At 41.2% G+C, this 21,892-nt stretch overlaps 1 protein-coding gene across 3 annotated transcripts; it reads left to right on the top strand.

Moving 5' to 3' along the window:
- The first annotated feature begins 219 nt into the window (after positions 1-219).
- Positions 220-21,590, top strand: LOC148406963 (brain-enriched guanylate kinase-associated protein). 3 transcript variants are annotated; one of them, XM_088404169.1, is made up of 8 exons: positions 220-417; positions 550-726; positions 9,375-9,564; positions 12,537-12,698; positions 15,796-15,862; positions 17,217-17,324; positions 17,451-17,531; positions 19,690-21,590. In XM_088404169.1, the coding sequence occupies exons 3-8, from the start codon at positions 9,467-9,469 to the stop codon at positions 21,106-21,108; spliced, it is 1,935 nt and encodes a 644-aa protein (XP_088260295.1). In that variant the 5' UTR covers positions 220-417; positions 550-726; positions 9,375-9,466; the 3' UTR covers positions 21,109-21,590. The 3 variants fall into 3 exon arrangements, with proteins under 3 accessions (XP_088260295.1, XP_088260294.1, XP_088260296.1); XM_088404168.1 differs by lacking the exon at positions 9,375-9,564; XM_088404170.1 differs by lacking the exon at positions 550-726.
- The last annotated feature ends 302 nt before the right edge of the window (positions 21,591-21,892 follow it).

Raw genomic sequence — 21,892 nt, forward strand, 5'->3', positions numbered from 1 at the left:
GTTTGCCTTCGTCTTTCCCTGTCTCTTTTTTTTCTCCCCTCGCTTCGCCTCTTACGTTTTACTTTCTCGCACATCGGCGAGGTAGCCACTGCGATTGCTTGCTTGCTTGCAATATACTGTATCTGCAGTCCCCCCCCCCCCCCCCTCTTATTTTTTAAAATCCTCTCACTCTCTGCTCTCACACCGTTGAGCTGATGTGATCATTCTCACCTCACATACTTGATGCGGTGAAGCTCGTCTTTTTTTTTTTCTTTTTGTAGCAGTAACAAATGAGGGCGCGTGAAGGAAGATGAACATAAACAGAAAGACGCCTCATGAATATGCATAAGGTTCCCGGGCCGCTCCACTGATCTGTAACATGCTGTTATTTCCCTTTTAGGTGTGTGACGATGGCACGAACCGCATAGACACCATCAGGTAGGCATCCTCTCCCTTTCCCCTCGCTTCGTCACACCCACGCCTTCTCCCTCTGTCCTCTCCTTCCCTCCCACTCTTCCTCTCTCTTGCACCGTCTTCTTCTTCTACTTCTGCCGCTGACGCCGGTGTCAGAGAGGCAGCGGCGTCGTCAGCAGCGTGCACGTGTATGTGTGGCGGCGGCGGCGGGGGTTTCTCGCAGCTTCAGGGGAGAGCCGATAACATACAGGAGGGAGTTTTCTGCAACGTTCCCCGTGGGGGGCGATTAAGTCAGCCGAGTGCCTCCGGGATGAAGCTGTGCTTGAGCACCAGGTACCGCTTCGCTCTTTGCATCTTTGATTCGGCTTGTATACGTGCGGCTGCGTTGAAACTAATGCGGGGCTGCTTAGTTTGAGGAGGAAGGGGAGATGTGGGGAATTTGCCGCTTCGTACTACAAGGAGTAGTTTGACTTTGTCCAGAATGCACGTAGCGCTGGTTAACGTCGCCTGACAAGACTTGTTTTGAAGCTGCATGATATTTTGTGCGGTCACCTGTCGGAATGCACGGTGCCTCTGTGATTAATAACACTGCATGATAACACCGCTCCTGCAAGTACAAAATATGATATCCAGCCTGTTCGTTTGTGTCCATTTTTGTGTCCATTTTCTCTCCGGAAGACAGAAAAGTTCATTAACAACATGTGAGAAAGCCCAAGATGTTTTCTATTGAGCAGACTAGGACTTTGATAGGTAGCTCCGATGAGTCAAAATATATACAGTAGTCCAAAAACTAGTGTCCACTCCAGTGGACATAAATGAATAGGCTGGGTCTCAGGATATGATCATTTTGAGACATAAAAATACAAAATCAATATGAAAAGATCACTGCTCATTAGGACTGCAACTAACATCGATTTTACAATCAATTAATCGATCTTTTTTTTGTCAAATAATCCAAGAATCGGATAAAAAATACATGTTTTAAATTCCATCTTTTTGTGAGGTGACATTACGTCAAACCAGGGATTCACAAATAGTGGCGTGAGGTGAAAAGATTTTGTTTTGACTTGTGAAGTGTAATCGCCATGAAATAAGAATTTTCTTCTTTTTTTTTGGGGGGGGGGTGAGTTTTTAGGCATTTTTATGCACGTGTTATTTTTTTCTGTTTTAGACTAAGCTGTAACCCACAAACGCTGTAAAAATACTTTAGTTGTTGAACGTTTATTTATACTGCTTTTTTCTTTTGTTAAATTAATGTTAAAAAGGATACAGGTTTAGAAATACTTATACCATTTTTATAGATAATCATTTTATTTATAGTTGGGGGGGCAAAGGTTTTCTCTCTCCTGGGGGGGCTTGGCAAACTATAATTGAGAAGCACTGCTTCAAAGGAAAATGCAATGACAAAAATGATCTAAAAACGTTTTTAAGAGACATTTAATCCCAGGTAATTTCTATAAATATATTTTAAGTGTTTGGCTAAAGGTATCAAAAAATGGCTACTTTCTTAGTACTACTTTGGGTAATCAGGTACTGAGGGTAATCGATTACTTTGTGTAACTAAAATAATCAATTTCCCTAAGTAACTAAGTACTAAAGCCGAAATGATTAATAAAGTAATCAATTATTTTAGATAACTCATTAATAAAGTAATTTAGATAATTACTTTAGTACTTTATGACCTAGTTTAGTAACAGACATTTTTCCCTGCGTTATCCTAACAATTGAAAAAGATTTGAATAATGGTGCATTCATCGTATTAAGGAAACGCCTTATTATTGGTTTAATTCATTCTTTGAGCCATTAGTATAATATGCGGCAATGGGAATTGAGGCTTTTGTTTACGATTACAGACGTCGTTATGACTATTCCGGGCGAATTAGCATTTCAAAAATGAGCCGATGAAGCTTAATGGAGTTTCCCGGAGATGTCATCAATTGTCCTCACCTCTGTGTCACACTTTTACTTGAATTGTCGCGGCCTTGCACAGATAGACGATGGGAGTCCTGTACTGCTTGTCCTTGCTCTGAGGTGGGGGCTAGCTCTGAGGCTGACCCCCCCCACCCACGCACACGCACACACACTTCCACCCACCCACTTCATCGGCAACAAGAGGCAGTCTGTAAATGATGAAATTCCCTGAAATTGCCTTTCACTCGCACTATCTGTGTACCTCCCTTGGCTGGGGGGGTCCCGCCTCTGGAGGGGGGGGGGGGGGTAGTGAGAGTCGTCAATTTTGCATAGAGGAGATTTCACTTTGATTAGCAGACTTTTTTTTTTTCCTTTTGTATTAGCCCCGCTGTTCTATTCCGATTGATAACACTTGAACAAAATGTCATTATGAAAAGAAGTTCAATCATTATTATGATGTTTTTTTTTCATTTAAATTTGGACATTCCAGCTGACTAAAATGTGACAAATGTCGTCATTCGCGCCACAATAATTACTTTGCGTTATCTCCGGCGATGCTGATAATGTGTGCGAAAGTAACACGTTTTCTCAATCGCGGTTTTCACTCATGCGTGTATGTGGAACAAAACTAATCATTACCAAATTATAAAACACAAGAGGAGCTTCCATTCTTAGATAAAGACGGCAAACGCTCGCGCGTTATAAAACACATCATTTGTTCGATGATAGCTTAGTTAAGCTAAATAAACGGAACCGCTTAAACAAATTATTCTAAAACAATACCGACTACTACTCTGCCAAGGTTGGAAATAGAAAATCACATTGCGGACAAATCAGACGTTTCAAGATGTTTTCCATGTTCAGAGCTGTGATATAATCCATATTTAATGTTGTTTTTGTGTGATATCAATGATTCAACAAGAAAATGGTGACACTGAGGGGAAAAAAAAGAGGCTCTATATTTAGCCAGGTGTTCAGGCACTGGATGTTCAGGGTTACATGTCCGCAATGAAAACTATAACGTTCTATGGAAAGCTTTGAGAAGGATTTGATGCCTGAGCGACACGTCCGCACAACAACTGAGCACCCGTGTAAAAATACCTAAGAAAATCCTTCGCTAGCACTTGAGCAGTCGCCATTGCAAGTACAATGACAGGTCGCCCTGCGAATGTGTGGAGGAAAAAACATTATAGCACTAATAGAAAACTAATTTTACCGCCAATATTACCGCAGTAATTTCCCTTAACCACAATGTTTGGGAATCACCGATTTAATGAATGACTTTATCATTTTTAGCCTCACTTCAATTGGTTGAATTTCCTCAGACGTAGTGGTTTCTTCAACAAAAGAAAGGCTGATTTCCCTGATAACGCAAGAATTTCCTCATATGTTCCATACTGTTTTTATTTATTATATTACATACTGTAAAACAGTACCTGTTATTGAATACCTGCGCTTTGTAAAGAAGTAAAAATAAGTATTTGGGATTGAATGAGTTAATTCATGCTCTACAATAAAATTTAATAGACTTCCCCTTAGGGTACCAAACACAGTTCCTCGTGTAACATTCAAGGACTAATTATGTTTTTGAGTGCATGGTGATATTTTCGTATTCAGAGTAAAAATAGAGCGTTGGGGACAAAATGTGAATTTGGAGGCTAGCGCTAGCTTTTTGACGGCTTCAACACACTGATATGCCCTTCCGGCCGCGGCGGTCTGACTAGCCGGCCTTGCATAGGCGTGCAAGGTCTCCGTGTCGGAGTGCTGACAGCTCCCCCAGGAGTCATTAAGTGGACCTTATCGGCGCTAGCGCCTCGCCATCCTTCTCCTTTGCCCTCCTTTGCAGTGCCGGGTCACATTCATTCCTCATGTGGAAGCGCGAGGCCGGCATGTCAACGGATTGAGTAACAGTCAGCTCAACCGCTCTATTTCAAGTATTAATGGGAATTAAAGTGGTTGACTTAATGTGTTGGGTGTTCTTAGCGAGAGGCAAGTGATAGCGTTTTTCATTCCATCGCTGTTTTGGAGGCGTTGACGTTTTTTGTTTGTTTGTTTCCTTGTTTGTTTTGGTAATGGTTCGTCCCATTGAAAGGTACAAGCTCACTGTGGAGATTATGTTAACGTTTTAACCTTCCTAACTTGTTAAAATGCATTTGGGTTGAGTACAGCTGTTTCTGAACACATTCAAAATACTTTATGAAACAGAAAAAAATTGATATACAGTGGACCCCCGGATTACGGCATCCCGGCTTAAGTTTTTTTCACATTACGAAGTGAAATGCTACATTTTTTTTGTCCCCTCTACGGCATCAACAACAATTACAAAATTTAAATTTGGTGGTCAGTGTGCACGCGTTTGACTGAGAGTCGCACCATGCGACTTTTTTCGCCTTGCCATCCCAACTCTGGAAAGGATTAATTTCTTATGGCAGGTGTCCACTGTAATAGAGTGTGTTTGATACCAGTATCGGTATCAGAATAACGCTGGTCATCGATACTGAATTACTGGGCTTGCTTCTTATTTATATTGTACTTTGCATAATTTGCTTTATCACAATAAGTTCTTTCATGATACAATTTATTCTATCTGTGGTTACCGTCATCGTTTTTTCCTCATTGCCATCGAAAACAAATCGTAAATTTAATTCTTTTATGTTAAAACTGATTGTTGCTCCCATTTGGCCAACATTGCCTTATGGCTAAGCCATTTTTTTTCTCCAGAACATTCCAAGTGAATTCCATATTATACCATTTGCGGTGTTTGGCTTTGGAGGTACCATCGCGGTGTATCAATTCTACATCCCTTGAATGTAAAAACAAAATGATGACAAAGTTGACCGTCACCACTGCAAAAGTAAATGTATGTAAATGAATGGATTTTTTTTTTTTTTTTGCCCATGAATTGTGTATGATTTGATTTAAGACTCTCAGCCACGACCAAATGCTTTAAGTCTTTTTATAAGATTGCTAGATTAGCATTGCAGATGCCGTCTTAGATCTAATAATAGAATACAGTACATGTATAAAAGATGCACTTATTCATTTGGGAACCATCTTTCTTGGAAAGAGTTCATTTGTTATTCATATTTGTACAAATATATTAACAGCCTCCACTGAAATGAATGAACAGCCTTTGCTTAAAATAATCATGACTGTGGTTTATTTATATCATATTAATTCTAATTTCTATCATATTAAGATATGCAAGTGATAAATGGAGCAGATGCTTTTGTATTTGATCTTAATCTGATCTGCAAATGATCAGAAAATGCTTATATATATATATATATATATATATATATATATATATATATATATATATATATATATATATATATATATATATATATATGTATGTTAAAGTTTCACCACTAAAGGTAATTGAGCCACATAAAACTTGACACAATAAGGGCATGCAATAGTTTGCAAATGAGTTACGAAAACAAAATTTTGCTCCAAGTTGCTCCATGATCCAATTAATTTGTTCTTTATTCAAAAAGGAAAAATGAACTGTTCTTGAGGTGTCATGGCCTTATAAAGCATGAATTTAGAATTTCTGATAGCGCCTGCTGTAATTCTCTTGCAACTTCCAAAATGTACCTTTATGTACCCCCCCCTCGGGGGTACTCAGAGCTCCATTTGAAAACCACTGGTTTAGGGAATTGATGACAAGAGGGAACAAACTATTGCAACATCTACTAGTTCTGATTGTGCACAGCTCGATTGTACATACTTCAAAAAATCAACTTTTAGGATTTTCTTTTTTTTGGCTCGGTGATACTTGTCCCAATTTCACCTTTTGCTGGGCATTATGTGTGCACATTAAAGCTGTGAGCAGGTAATTAACCCCTCTCTCTGGTTACGGTGTGGACCTACTTCAAATGGCTAGTCTTCATCTCGTCAGTACCCAGCATGATTTTCGATAAGGATTTTGAGTCATGCACTGGACTGTTGCAGACCTGCCGTCTTGGCTTTGAGTGTCTTCGTCTCTGATGAGTCAGACCCCCACCCCACCCCACCCCCGACGCCGTCCCTGCACGTCCCCGCTGTGCTCGGTGCCGTGACGAAGGCTTTTAACCCGTGCTAACCTCGGTTTTTGTCTCCGCTTCTCAAACTTTTGAGCTTCTAACTCTATTATTTCTTATCATCTCTTGCCCTTGTCCATTCTAATCGAGTAATAACTTGGGAGTCCATCTTACTTCAAGCTTTTGCCAGATGACAATATTTGTTCATATATTATCCAGTCACCCTAAATATTTTTACTTTCTTGTCCCTCGAGAGGAAATTTGCAACAATCAGTAATTAATATGGTTTGAGTGGGGGTTATTGACCCCTAAAATGTTCAGTTTTTCTTGTAGGTCTTTCTTGCCTTTTTTTGGCAGAAGCCAATGCTAACTGTTATTCAAAAGTGCGCATAATTCCTCCACTTTGATTTTGGGCCTACTTACAGCTAAAGCCTCACAGCTGAGCTCATTGAAGAAAAAAAAAGTTTTCTAAATCTGTCCTGGTGTTTGAATCACTCACTCTCATGTCTTCAGGTATTTTTGGAGCTGTGACGTTACAAAAACGATATTAATAGGAATTTTACAGATGTTTTTCAGTGTGTCAGCACCCTCTCTGGGTGAACATTTGAGGCTTCTCGCAGCTCCTGTGTTTCAAAATCTCATATAAATAAATGTTGCTCATCATTGATTATTGTGCAGTATCTCTATTGCAACATCACTTCTGTGGATCTCAAGTTTTAGTGGTTCAAGGTGTGATTAAAACCTAATTTTTAATCAAACTGCAGTTGACAACTTCCTAGCGGGGACATGTATGTATTACAAACCATATTAACATTTACAGCCTATTCATTTGTGTCCACTGTAGTGGACATTTGTTTTGACTCATTGGAGCTACCCTACTAAGTCCTAGCGTGCTCAATCGAGGACACTTTGTCCTATCCAATATTTCATGTTTTTGGTGGTGCTGTTCTGCTGAGACGAAACAGACACATCAGTGGACACAAATGAACAGACTCGTATGAAATCTTTGCTCCCTGACCTTTGGACGGCAATTATTTTGTATCATTCTCTTGGGCTGCTACGTTTGAACAACTTCTGAATTGTGTGGATCCTGTATTTTTTTTCAAATGTCTGTAGTTATGGATTACATTCATAGTGAAAAGGTTTCATGATTTATATCCCCCAAACCCGCTCTGTTGCTGCCGATTTTTTCGCACCTGCCCTGCAAAATATCTGTATGGAAAATGGTGGGGAGATTCTTCACCCCATAACCACTTCCCCAACTTTCCTGTCGTCATCGTGGTCCTCCTCCGCTCCCGCCTCCCTTCCCGTTCTCCTTTTCACCGCCCTGAAATCCTCTCAAAAGCGAGCATGGCGTGAGTGGGCGGCTGGCAGCCTCGTGTGAATGCGCTCTATGGTGTGCTGCAGAGTGAGGAGGCTCAATTAAAGGAGGAAGAAGTCGACCGAGGGAGGGCGGGCAGTTGGGAGCGACCCACGTAGCCTGAGATGTCCCCTGCTTTATGCCGCTGCGTTATTCCTTTTCCTGAGAGGAGGTGTTTGAGTGTTTGTTGCCGCAGTGTACAAATATATCCAAAGACACGCCGGTATAGACTTTTCATTGAAACTAATACGGTGACATGCATACTAACGCATCGGCCTGCATATAGCTGTAAGCGGGCGGGACAATCTCACCTCTGTGCGTGATGACTCAGAGGGAAGGAACAAGAGAAGCCTCTGGTGTTTGTGTGATTTGGGGGGTGGGGTGGAGAGGGGTTTGGGAGGCCTGTCACCAGCTGTCGCCATGCCGACTCAGCCTGATGCGGAAATCACCCGTCGGCAATGTGGCGCTAACGGAGCAACGCGTTTGCTTTTGACACCTTTGTGTGTTAAGTACAGTTTCCACGGACTCCTCATTGGAGGTCTTGGCACATCTGTCCCCGCCGCCCCCTCTGAGGGACGTTATCGGGGCACAGCTGGGAGCGTCTCTGTTCAAACTGTGGCTGATGCGCTCGTCTAACGAGCCGCGCCAATCGTCTGAGGGCTGACGTCTACGTCTCTTCCACGTGCGTCATCGAGACGTGGCGGCGGGGTGGGGCCAAGGCAACCCCCCCATATTTAGAGGTGTCTGCAGAAGAGGCAGTCAGTCATTTTGTTTAACCCTCAAGCAGTATTTTGTCCTATACTTTGATCTTTCATCAAAGGCATTTTACATCAAAGAGAAGGCATTTAAAAAAAAATACTAGGGAGCTGAAATTTTACCCAGATGGTGACATCGTTTCAAATTTTTAAATGGTACAACCAACTTAGTTATCACACTTGCCTTGGAGATAATACCGCAAGTCAAATGTGGGGGAATTTGACCCAAAAATGGACACAATACTGTACAAGGGTCAATTATTTTGACATGATGTATTTTTAGGGTTGAGAGGAGACACAAATCCCATGAGATGAGATGACGCTTGATATACAATTTCCAGTTTTGAAAATGGTTTCTTTTTATTGAGTGGCCAGCAAGAAAATGCACAATCTAGAGTGCAGATGTAAACTAGCCAAGGTCATTTTTCAGCTGCAGCTAAGATCTTCTTACTTAATAGTGTACGAAATGCATACAGCTCAGGTCTTCTCCAGTGTATGGTGTGTTGCAGTATTTACAAACTGTATCATCTGCCAATATTCGACCATCCTTTTCTTCAACTGGAAAACCACAATATTGGCACACAGATGATTTGAAAGTAATCTGAACAGCTTGCATATCTCCTGTAGATTTGCAGCAACTCTGTATTTTAGTATTTCAACAACAACAATAATAATAATAAAATGTTCTAACTGGCAATTTTGACAAGCCTCTCCCCATAAATTTTGGTCAATGAGTCGAAGTCATGTCGGAACCTGAGAAGCCATATTGCTTGTTGAAGCTGCATTTGAGTCAGTCCGGCTTGTTTAAAAGTGATCAGTAGGAACGGCAACTTTTGTTCAGCTATTGTTCATCTACATGATTATTGATCTGGGCTGTGAATCAGGATTATTTATTGAAACCTTGATTAATGTGTGTTTGTTTTTTGGCAGGTAGAACAGTCAGTAACCGCAGGCCAGTCTTAGGCGGTCTCCTTTGGGACATTAACACACGTCAGCTTCTTGTGATCAAGTCCTAAGAACACATGACAGGCAAGGAACACAGGCAAACCATGAAAAAGATATACATTGGCAAAACCGCCTTAAAAGTCCCCCGAAATGGCGGCAAACATCTGAAAAAGAGGTAAGAGCGTATTGAATGGAGTCGCGCCGTCTTTGCCACCTGTCCTCATTTTCATCTGTTTGTCCACTCATCCGCCCACGGGGTGTCTCCTCTCGCCGAAAGCATCCTCTGCCAAAGCAAGGAGTCACGTTGCCTCGTCATCCTCTCGCCCGAGTGAGAGCACTCATTCGGTCTGACTCAGCTGCTACTCGCAGCCTCGGTCACTAATGGGACTTTTTTTTTTTTTTCTGTCCCCGGAGCTGCTCAATGTAAATTCAAACAACAAACACCTGTATTCCCTCGCCAATAGCGGTTAAAAGGAGACGAGGCGTTTGGGGGCATCGTGCTAAAAAGCCATTTGGCCACTTGAGACATGCATTGATTCTTTAAAAAAAAGTCTCGCTTGCAAATGTATGATGGCTGTTGCTGCCTGGAATCACAAGTAGCCCCCCTACTATTTAACTTTAAGATGGCCATAATATTAATGAGTTTTTGTTTGGAGTATAAACATTTGGTGCAGAGCTGTGCTGGAAGCAAGATGTTTAATCGTGTCAGAGTAAATATAACAGGCACATCCAAAGTAGGCTGCTCGGCTATTGGCTTCAATTCCGTTTGAATTAAAGCACCTTATATAACAACGCCTCTCCCGAGGCACTTTTCATTCAGGACAGCCAAACTCTACAGTCCTATTTATGAATAAATGCGGATAAATCCCCTACAGGCGCGGAGCTAACGACTCCCCTCTGACTGGTGTCTACCTCCAGTCGACTCATTGGGGGTTCCGGACAAATAAATAACAGAGATACCGGTGAGGCCTGGAAGGCATGGAAATTGAGAGAAGACGGAGTATAAGTGAGATGCATCAATGGAATGAGACGGAACACATGCAGATGGAGAGGAGGACCAAAGTGTGTCAGGGAAAACCCGATGGCCTTCTAGATGATAACATGAAATGAGCTTTAAATATTTTGTCAAATTCAGGCAACCTAGAACAATTATTAAACAACAAACAGGAAGGAAGACAACTAGGTTGTTTTTTGCGAGGAGGGCGGACAGGAACCTGACGTTCTCAAATCTCCGTCCAGTTTGGATAGGGATCCTTTCTGCTGCCCATTTATTCATTTGGAGTCCATGCTCTTATCTTCTTCCTCCGTTACATCAAGAGCGACCACGTTCTGCTTTTGCCCTTTGGTCGTGTCACGGCGCTTATCTTTTTTTGACATCTGCTTGAGGCTCGTCAATCCCTTTTCTTCACGAACAACAGTAACAGGAAATATCCATCTATACTAATCTACCAATATGCTTATTGCATAAAACAAATATTGGCTAATCTATATGCAATTATACTAGCTCATTTTACCTGGAAAGCTTGGTTCAGATCAGTGCTACCCGTTTACCCACCGTGACTTAGATCGGGAAAATCTCACAGCACGCCATCAAACAAAGTTAATGAATAATGTCAATCCTGTCTGAATTTACTCAAGGATGGAGTTAGCGGGCGTGGAATTTGCACCTTTTTGATTGAATCAGAAGAATCCCTGACTTATTGGGCTGTATTTATATAGTTACAGTTAAATATTGTATAAATAATTAGCGGCGGGCAAACTGTTTGACTTGAGATCACCAAGGCTTCCAAAATTTGACAAAAGGGCCGGTTCAGGAGTAGATTTTGATATTCCAACTCGTCAATTAAAAAAACAAAATCAACAAAGGCATTACAACAGTGTGATTCAACTCGCATGTATATAAATATTTTGTCGTTTAAAAAACTGGAAAATACATGAAGAAAATGCAGCTTGTTTATTGCTAACAGCTACTATTTTAAAGCACTCCTCGTTTTGCTATCCTTCGGGGAATTAAAATGATCACTCTCCTCATGACTGCTAATTTCTCCATGTTTGGCGGGTCGGATTAAAAAGCTTATTAAAAAGCGCATTTGCCCCCCGGCCATAGTTTGCCTGGTATAAACACTTGGTTTTTTTTTTTTTTTGAGGCATAACAAAATGTGAAAACGCTCATTTTGGGCCAAAAAAAGGGAAAAATCCTTAAAAAATGAATGTTAAAAACAGAGTCATCCAAAAACAAACTGCGAGTCATACAGACAAAGTATTGCCCGAAAACAACACATCTGCGCTTTAAACGACAAGAATCCAGTGGAAAAGGACCATCTCAGCATCTCCTAACTCTGCTATACGTAATACAGTGCGAGCCTATAGGGAAGGGGAACGTGTTGCCAAAATTTTGTAATTCAACTCACTGCGGTTTCAATGCAGCAGTCGGATTTATGCCCGGGGAGCACCTCTGTCTCTGCGGATCTGTCCAGCCGCGGCGTTTCGTCTCCAACGCGTGCGGGTGTTCCTTTCCATTTTATCACCAAAAACCAACATTTCTGCAATCTCGCCATGATGAATATTAACGCGGATGACCGTGACCCCCCCCGGGCACGGAAAAGAGGCCTCCCCATCCGGATCCTTTCTCACCTGATGTGGTTATTAAGGAGAAAAGGAGTGAAAAGAACACATCTCTATTCGTTTGTTATCTGGCCGCGTATAGAGTCATTAGCTGCCTTCCTCCATCCGTCCGTCAATACGGGTTCCATTAAGCCCGGCCGCGCGCGCTCGGATCCATCACGTCGGCCCGCATTTTCTCCTTTCCCGCTCACGCTTGCCCTTTCATTAGACGGAGGCGGCGGTTAAAAGCGCCCGGCGTAAAATTCTTCATCGCTTCGCCGTATCGCATGCTGTTCCCAACATCCCCGGCCTTCGCTTTCCATTCATGTGATGTATTAAAAGAGTTTACGGCTCATATTTCAACACGCTCCGGTGTCGATGATTGGCTTCCGCTTCCGAATGGGAAATGCTTGCGTTTGCACGCCGCCTCTCCGCTTGTATCGCCCTCTTCATCAGCGCCGCGCGGCTGTCGATAAGATATGTGGAGCCCTGTTAGTTTAGATCGAAATTATGCGCAATAACTTCATTTGTATGTGCGCGCAGCTCCTTGCTGGAGCAGAAGGAAGACCTGCGCAAACGACTTTCCTACACCACGCACAAGCTGGAGCTGCTGCAAAGCGAATTTGACGCCACGCGGCAGTACTTGGAGACCGAGTTGCGGCGCGCTCAGGAAGAGCTGGACAAGTTTACTGATAAACTGCGCAGGTGAGAAGGGTTAAATGGATGTTAAATGGAAGCTACACCTGCAAAGATGCACACACTTATATACGTATATACTTATATTATACTTTATATACCGTATTTTCCACACTATAAGGCGCACCGGATTATAAGGCGCACCCTCAATTAATGACATATGTTCAAACTTTTTCCATATATAAGACGCACCGTATTATAAGGCGCACCCTCAATTCATGACATTTTAAAACTTTTTCAATCACAATATAGTAATACTCAAAGTAATAACAATAATACCTCAAATAATAACTCTAAACTCTCATAGCATCATAAATGTCCATACGACCAACCTTGTTCAACTGTAAACACAAAAAAGAAACAAATAAAGCTTACTTTATCACTTCATTCCCCATCTACCAATCCCAATCTCAATATTGATCCATATATAAGGCGCACCTGATTATAAGGTGCACAATCAACTTTTTAAAAAAATTAAGGCTTTTAGGTGCGCCTTATAGTCCAAAAAATACAGTACTTATATACTAATATATATATATATATATATATATATATATATATATATATATATATATATATATATATATATATATATATATATATATATATATATATATGTGTGTGTGTGTGTGTGTGTGTGTGTGTGTGTGTGCGCGTGTGCGTGTGTATAATTGCCCACTATCAAGAAACTACAGTAGATTGCTCTCCATAGGGTGCAACCATGTTTTTCGATAAATAGGCAAGCACAGTAGGTAATGAAATAATAATAATAATAAATGATGTAGCCACCTGCTGCGAGGCAAAGTTCATCGCACTATGTAAAATCATTAAATATAAGCATTTTTTTTTTAAAATAGATGAATGCATAAATACACCAGACAGACAGACAGACAGATAGATAGATGAAAAGTTTATTTTAACATCATCATTAAACACATTTATAATAAACAAAAAGGACAAACTTTAGTCATTGAGAAATAGGTGCATAAAAGATATATCATATTTAATATGGCACATATGATGATGATAGAGATATCCAGGTATAACAAGGAATAAGGCTGGACAAAAATGTTAATGTACGTATTTATAGTCAAGAGATGGATTGCACATTTATGAGGGATGTGACAAAATGATAAATCTTACACTGTGGGAAATCGTTGCATTATTCAAAAGAGAATGCAATTAAAAATGATTGAGTGAACCAGAAGTTATCAAATGGGGGTACATGAAGAAATTTCTGGAGGTACCTGAAGTTTTTACTGGGTTTCTGCAGGTATCAGCAAATCTAATTTCAGTGCTAATTAATGTCGTGGCACAAACAATACATTCATATTTTCAAATTAAGAGCAAATTAATTGGAATGATTTCTTTTATTACTTTTTATATGAATGTGCATTATCACTAGTGATTGTCCAATATTCTAATGATACACAGTAACACTCAGAAGATATCTGGATTTTCTGAATAAAATACATCTCGAGATTGCAAAGTTTAACAAATCAGACACAGATGACAGGACTAAGTTTTAAGTCCATTTTTCATGCAAAATCGCTTTTGTAGCCGGAAATCTTTAAAAGGGAACACCGGCAGTGTTGATAAAATGGAAAATGGCTCACTGTTTTCCATCTGAAAAGTTTCCCACATTTAAAATGCATGCCGCAGTGGATCAAAAAAAAAGATGTGAGTATAGAAATAGCCCAATGATCAAATGCGGGGTATGTTTTTCCTCCGGTTTATTTTTGTCTCCATTTTTGCTACAGTAGGCAGCTCAAGCCCAAGCAGATGGATAGAAATAGATCCAAACGAATCACATAGCTTGCTTTTTTTCTGTAATAAGATATGTAATTATACAGTATATTGCTCCAAATTTATAATATAGACCTGAACAGCACAAAGTAATTTTGGGTGAAAAAAAAAAAGACAAGGTATTTCTCTGTGTATTTTATTCAGCAATTACAGGAAGTAGATTGTGTCATCGGTTTTATTGTCTAGTAAAATTGCATCACCAAAGACAATGCACATCAATATAAAACTTAAATAAAATAAAGGCATACAAAGTTTTGCAAATGATGACACAATTTAGCAAGAAGTTCATGTTCCATTTGATTTGCTCTTAATTTGAAAAGAAATTTAACTGTTCCTGTCACTACATTCAATAGCATTGAATTAATCTTACCAATTCCTTCAGAAATCCTTTTAAAAATGGATTCCTGTGAAGTGGAATTGCAATAAAATATGAATTGTCATCTTTTTTTTATTATAGGCACGTTGATGCACTTGATTATTTTTTTCAGTTTTAGGCTCAGGTGTAACCTGTTTAACGCTATAAAAATAAACTTGTTGAATGTTGATTTATATTGCCTTTTTTTTTTGTTACTGTTGAAAAGGATACAGTTTTAGGTATATTTATGCAATTTTATCAATAATATTCTTATTTAAAGTCAGCACGTCGAGTGGTGGGTCGAGAAAAGTTTTCTCTTTTCTCAAAATATCAATGAGAAGCACTGAATTACGGTAACACATTTTCTACATTAACAGCTAAAAAAATATTGATACTTGTGATTTTACACTATATATTTTGTCATTCCAAAATCAACAGTATCAATAAAAGTTTTGACCATAAATGTAGAAAATATGTTACCTACCATACAATTTGTAATTGTAAAATCAACAGTATCAAGACAGCTTTTTACTGTAATTGTAAAAAAAATGTTTTGTGTGTACTTTTCGGGCGGTTCGCCAATATTTTACGGTAAAATGTCTTGAAATCATCGGTAAAAGATACGAGTTGATTGCATTATTGTTGAAATTGTAAGAATAACAAAAGTGTCTTATATTTTATTAGACAGGAACCGTTTAAAATTTTGGAAATTATTTGAACAAGGGTCATAAAGGTTTATATGATTTAATTTTTGCGGACCACTTACAATGGTGTGGCGGGCCAGATTTGGCCCGCGGGCCTCGCGTTTGACACCACGGATGTTGGCCATGGCGGATTTTTATTCATAAGCTTGATTTACCGTACAAATTGAAATGAAATGTTTTTGCGAGCTTATATCCTTGCGTACATGTCAAAAATTGCACGTTGTTTCCTTATGTGCTTTAGAATTCAAAGCAGCTACTCTGCCCTGCAGCGGATCAACCAAGATCTCGAGGAGAAGATTCACCGAGATGTAAGTACCTGACGTTGCCTCGTTCGCACCGAAATAGCAAAAAAAAAAAAAAAAAAAAACCTGGTGAGATGGTTCAAAATACTGTAATATAAATGCCTTGTTGTTGATCGCGGTGACATTAATTATGGCTTATTGAAATGTTCTGTCCTCCCACAAACAGCGGAGCGATAGTGGCCCTATTGTTTCTCCGTGCGACGTTCAAGGTCTCATTGGACGGATGAGAAAAGATGGAATTATGCAGTATACTCGCGCGACCTTCGCCGGCTTTCGCTTTTAAAAATTGTTACAGCACAAGATGTTATCATCAGCAAGATGTTACATCACATTGCAACACCGGCAGCATTGCGGGGCTTAAAATAGGAGGTTATGGGAAATGCCTGTTTTTAAACTTAACTGCAACTACAATGATGCAGATTGTTTTTGCTTGTGTTTCCTGCATAACTAACCATCTATTTTCTCATTTTTTTTTGGTCCTCTTTGGGTCAAAAATGAGTCATTTAGACCGGTCCAGGGTATGCAGTAGTTTGCCTTTTGCCTGAAGTCATTCGGTTGTGACCCTAAGTAGGAAAGAGCAATAGTTGTTCCAGGGGCATTGTTAGAATTTTTTTCTATGGGGGTGTCCAAGGTGTCACATACAAATATCACATACACCCTGAAGTGTCTTTATGCACCCAGATTTGAACACCAATGGTTTAACACAATTTTGCAAGTTATTTACTGTTCCAGTTGATTTTCTCTTAATTTGAAAACAAAATTAATGTTCCTTTACCGACTTTAAAAAGTTATAATGTCACCTAGCCCCTGATGTATTTTCACATTCTCCGATATGATACAATTTTAAAGTAAGTTTTTTTTTCATTTTTCAATGAAGGAGCTCTGAACTTTAAAAGAAAAAATCACTGTTTTTGTCACATCATTAAAAAGCATAGATACGCTGATTGCTTGCAGAAGCCTTGTTAAAATATCAAACACCCCCTGAAGTGTCTTCTCTTACTCTCGTTTGAAAACTTTTTTACAATACGTTTTTTCCGTGTTCCAATTAATTTGCTCTTTATTTGAAAAAAAAATACTGTTCTTGTTCCGGCATTCACATTATATTCGAAATCCTCACACCTAACAGAAACCCTGTGAAAATATCCCCTACTTCTCCTTCACATCCCTCCATTTAAGTACAACTGGTTCAACACGATTTTGTAATTAATTGTTTCATGTTCCAATTGATTTGCCCTCAACTTGAAAAGAAATCGTGTACTAATTCTGCGACGAAATGCATTATATTAAATACACTGGTACCTTGCAGATACTGTATCATTTAAAAATATCAACTTCTTTCTTCTTTCTGCGATTTTGCCAGTCGCAGCACCACGAAGACGAAAAGCGAGCGCTGAGCAGAGAGATCATCGTCCTCAACAACCACCTGATGGAAGCCAAGCTCACCATCGACAAGCTTCAGGAGGACAATGTGAGGAGCCTCCTTTTAGATTTCCATTGCCTCGCACTATGATGTCGTTATCATGGAGCGAGGGTTTTAATCATATCCTCCGCGGTGATAAAGATAATCACATCTCGATGATTTGTACTTCCGTAGGACGTCTACAGGAAGGATTGTAACCTGGCTGCTCAGCTTCTCCAGTGCAACAAGTCCCTTTACAGGGCCCAGCTTTCTGAGGTCAGCACTCGCTCCACCCAAATATCACACAATTAAGAAATTGTTGATATGTTCACTGGCAAATATAATGCAAATATAATAAACCGCAATTTTTTTCTCATTATTCGAGCTCTGCGGCTCAGAGTCCAGTGCGGCGTATCTGCAGTTTTTCTCCGAGCCAACAGGGGGCAATCCACTAGCAAAGCAAATGTGTCTGTTCAAGGTGTCAATATATGGAACAGCTTTGAAATAGAACTGTAAAAATGTGAATGTGTTCAAAAAGAGTTGAAAGAACATAATATTAAAAATATAAACACTATATATAGTTGAATAACATCTTGTATAAAAGTTTGTCATGTGTATATTTAAGATATATTTGAATATCTGTGTATATACAGTATACAATATGAATGTTACATACATATATATATATATATATATATATATATATATATATATATATATATATATATATGTATGTATGTACAATGTTTTTCTGAGTTTAATAAGATAATCAATCAGTCAAGCAAAAGGAGATAAAAGAATACGCATTAGAGTATTGATTATGTGTTTGAACTGCTTTTTTCCTCTAAAGTTCTGTCGGTGTTTTGTTGAAAATATCCATCCATTTTCTACAAATACGTTGGTGCTAAACATGCAGGCACATTCAGCCTGTTAAAGATAGAATGTGGCTGAAAGTAGGCATATAAAAGCACAAAAAAAAATCCATATTCTGCACGTGTACCAACTTTTTGTGTAAATATCTGATGTTATGATCTACGGGTTTTACTACGGGACTTATTGTCTGAATTTTAGAGGAGATGAAAGCCAACTTTACAATCAGAATCAGTACGTATAAAACAAAAAAAGTTCTAAAGTAAATAAAATGACAGCAGGTTGAAATATTCAAGCTAAAGTGCTTTCAGGCTGTTAGACAGCAGAATCGGCTGGCCGTCGGCACACTGCAGCCCGACGTTCAATTGTACTTGTCAACACGGTTATTGATGCGGTCTAGTTGGACGCCGCTTTGGACCGCATCAGCGCGGCACACGCGACAGGCAGACGTGACATTATAGAGCGGCTCTGCTGCCGTGATTGGAAATGGATTGCGCAAGACTCACAGAGTACAACAAATTCTATAGAGAAAAAGTTGATTATTACATAAGAGCGGCCAGAGGCACTCCATGCACACGTGGTCAATTTTGATTGCCGGTAGCCAGCTGACAGATGAATTATGCGCTGTTGTGAATAAGACTCGGGCCCGTGGTTGCCTTTAGCAACACTTCCTACAAAACCACCATGGAAATGCCACCAGGCGATTGTAATGCGCTTCCAAAATACACTAAAATGAATACATTCCAGAAAAGTGCTGTTTATACGGATGAATAATAGCACATATTTGATCTCATAATCAGCCATTCATTGCCAATTACAACCAACTGGATTGTTGTGGATGATGTGTTGCATTCGCTTGTTGCCATAGAGATGAACTGATACCAAGTAGAAGTGTTTTTTTTTTTTTAAGAGCTGCCCAAAATCTATGATCTTCTACAAGACAAGTGATTCATTTTAATCAAGTAGTCTGACAAATATATATATATATATATATATATATATATATATATATATATATATATATATATATATATATATATATATATATATATATATATATATATATATATATATATATATGTAGATGTATGTATGTAAAAACATATATTTTTTCTTTACACTCCAACCAGAGAGCTTAGTTACATATATCAAATTTGACCTCTTACGGGGTTGTTCTAGAAGGGACATTAACCACATACTGTACTGTGATCCCTCGCAACTTTGCGCCCATGGGCAGTACTCGGACGTCAAACTACTGCAGTACACATATTTACTTAAATGTCCCAAAAGTTTGGACACCCCTGTTATACATGAATTAGTGTAGTGTGTAAAATTAAAAAGGGCACTCCTACAAGAAACGTGATCGGCTCCCGGCGTGATCATCGACCAATGAAAGAAGGAGTGGATCCAACTCCTGGGCGGCAGTAGATTACGAGTAGAGGGTCCTTCTTGGCGGTTTCACTTTTGGCAGGGGGTTTTCGGTCCCCATTAACTGCGAAAAATAAGGGATTACTGTCCGTCTATGTCTTCAATCTTCTGACTGGCTCATTTGTTTTTGCTGCAGCTCCCCACCGACTTTCAGGAGCGACTGACGATGCACATGGAAGAGCCTCCGCTCTGCCGCACGTACTCGGACTCCGTGACGGCTTCTCTCATCGGGCAGGCCCTGGAGAAGCCCGAGGAGGCGTGCAGCAGCAGCCAAGCCTCGCGCTCCCCCAGCCCTCACACGCCAGAGCACGCTTTCATCCTGGAGACCCTGGCCCAAGGGGAGCGCCTGGGTTTGCGCGCGGCCTACAAATCCGACCTGTACAGCAGCGACACCGCCCTTTACTGCCCCGACGACCGGCACCGGGAGCGCAGACCCAGCATGGACCTTCACGGTCAGAGGAAGCTCATCTTTGAACCTCAGAATTCCACCGACAGCAACCCGGAGGAGTGCTCGGTGGGCTTGAGACCCGCCTTCACCCAGGAGCACTTTGCCGAGTTCCCCCCCTTGGGGGTGGGCTCCAGCTCTTACTCCAGCTTCAGCGGAGGCGGCTCGGAAGACAAAGCCAACGGCCCCCCGAGCAGCGCCGCTTCCTCCCCGCGCCACCGCACCCTCTACATGGAGTGGAGGGACGCCGGGGACTACGAGAGGAAGAGCGACTCGTCCTGGGAGCGGGACAGCCCCAGGGGGTTCGCTAATAATCACCCCTTCCAGCAGACGGAGATGATCCATCAGCAGAACAGCAGCTCGCCCGTGTACAGCCGGACCATGTCCTCCTGTTTCAGCGAGCCCTACGAGCCCCTCCCTCCGTCGTCCTCCCCGAGCGTGGCTTACGGGGACAGCCGGCGGGGGAGCACCCTGGCCCCCGAGGAGGAGGAGCTGATCGGGAGATGGCGGCAGCTCAGCGCCGAGGACCTGAGCTCGCACTCCTACCGCAGTCCCGGCCGGGCTTCGCCGTACAGCTTCTCCGAGCAGCACTTCTCGGTGAGGCCGGCCAAGATCCGCCTGGGCCCGCTTTACAGCAGCTTCCAGGAAGGGGCCGACTACTACCGCCAGCGGGGGGCCGGCGCCGCGCAGGATTCCGCGTGGGCGGCCGCCAGCCCGGAGCGCAGCCCGGAGCGCAGCCCGGCGCTCGGCCGGGCTCGCGGCCAAGCCCGCTTGTACGAGGACGGCCAAGGCTCCGAGCGCAGCCTCTATCGCTCGGGCGACTCCAAGGACGGCGAGGGCGACGAGGCGTCCGGGGGCCAAAGCGTGGACTACGGCGACCGAAGCCCCGACAGCTCCGGCGAATCCCTCAACCGCCGCTCCTTGGAGATGGCGGCGGACCTTCAGCGCTTCCAGACGGAGATGCACAACCTGTCCGCCCAGGCGAGTCCCTCCTCGCCGCCACCGGCCCCGCCCCCTCCGCCGCCGTACCACCAAAAATTCGCCTCTCTGGGACTTTCCCGCAAAGACAGCCTGACCAAGGCGCAGCTGTACGGAACGCTCCTCAACTGAAGGAAAAAAAAAAGGGAATAGAAGCCACAGAACCGTATGCGTCGTGAACATGAGCGACGGTGATCGGAAAATCCGCGTTTGTGAGAACGTTCGCAGTGCTACCTTGACTTGACAACATTTTTTCCAGTTTGGTCCGTTTTTTGCCATGCTGGAGAACAAAATAAAAAATAATTGAATTTCGAACGCTTTCATGAAATGGGGAAAAAATGAGCGTGACACTCCTCAATGTACTTTCAGTCATTTTGAGAACTTAATATAAAAAACAAATACAAAAGGGGCATGAGGAAAGTTGGGCTAACTGCGTGGTGATTGGCCAGCTGGAGTCACTCGCTAGGCCACGCCTTTTAAAGGTATACACAAATACTAGTGTGTGTGTTAGGAATAGATTGATTATCCGTCAGGCTGATTAATCGGCTCCGAAGACCATATTTTTGTCAAATAGCCTTTTGTTTTTTGTTTTAATCCAATGGTCATTAATAATATAATTAATATATATATATATATATATATATATATATATATATATATATATATATATATATATATATATATATATAGAGAGAGAGAGATAAAATTGTTCAATTAGCATATGTATCGCATATGATGTCTTGTTTTCTTTTAATGTCGTCACCAATATTTTCACTTTTACTTTTTCACTTTTACTGAAAATGATAATCGGTTCCAAATAATGTTTTTTATGACTAATAATAATCATGTCAGCTTTTGGTTTTACACTCCGTAAAGCCACTCCCCATTTCTTTATGTTCTCTTTTGTTATTTATTT

Source organism: Hippichthys cyanospilos, chromosome 20 (genome assembly GCF_059441005.1).
Source record: "Hippichthys cyanospilos isolate Australia breed blue-spotted pipefish chromosome 20, RoL_Hcya_1.0, whole genome shotgun sequence".
NCBI lineage: Eukaryota > Metazoa > Chordata > Actinopteri > Syngnathiformes > Syngnathidae > Hippichthys > Hippichthys cyanospilos.

Excerpts from the sequence above, each read along its gene's own strand:
- LOC148406963 (XM_088404168.1), top strand. The coding sequence starts at position 584 with ATGTGTGGCGGCGGCGGCGGGGGTTTCTCGCAGCTTCAGGGGAGAGCC. Across the intron at positions 727-12,536 it reads AAGCTGTGCTTGAGCACCAG|CTCCTTGCTGGAGCAGAAGG; the intron begins GTACCGCTTCGC and ends ATGTGCGCGCAG. Across the intron at positions 15,863-17,216 it reads AGGAGAAGATTCACCGAGAT|TCGCAGCACCACGAAGACGA; the intron begins GTAAGTACCTGA and ends CGATTTTGCCAG.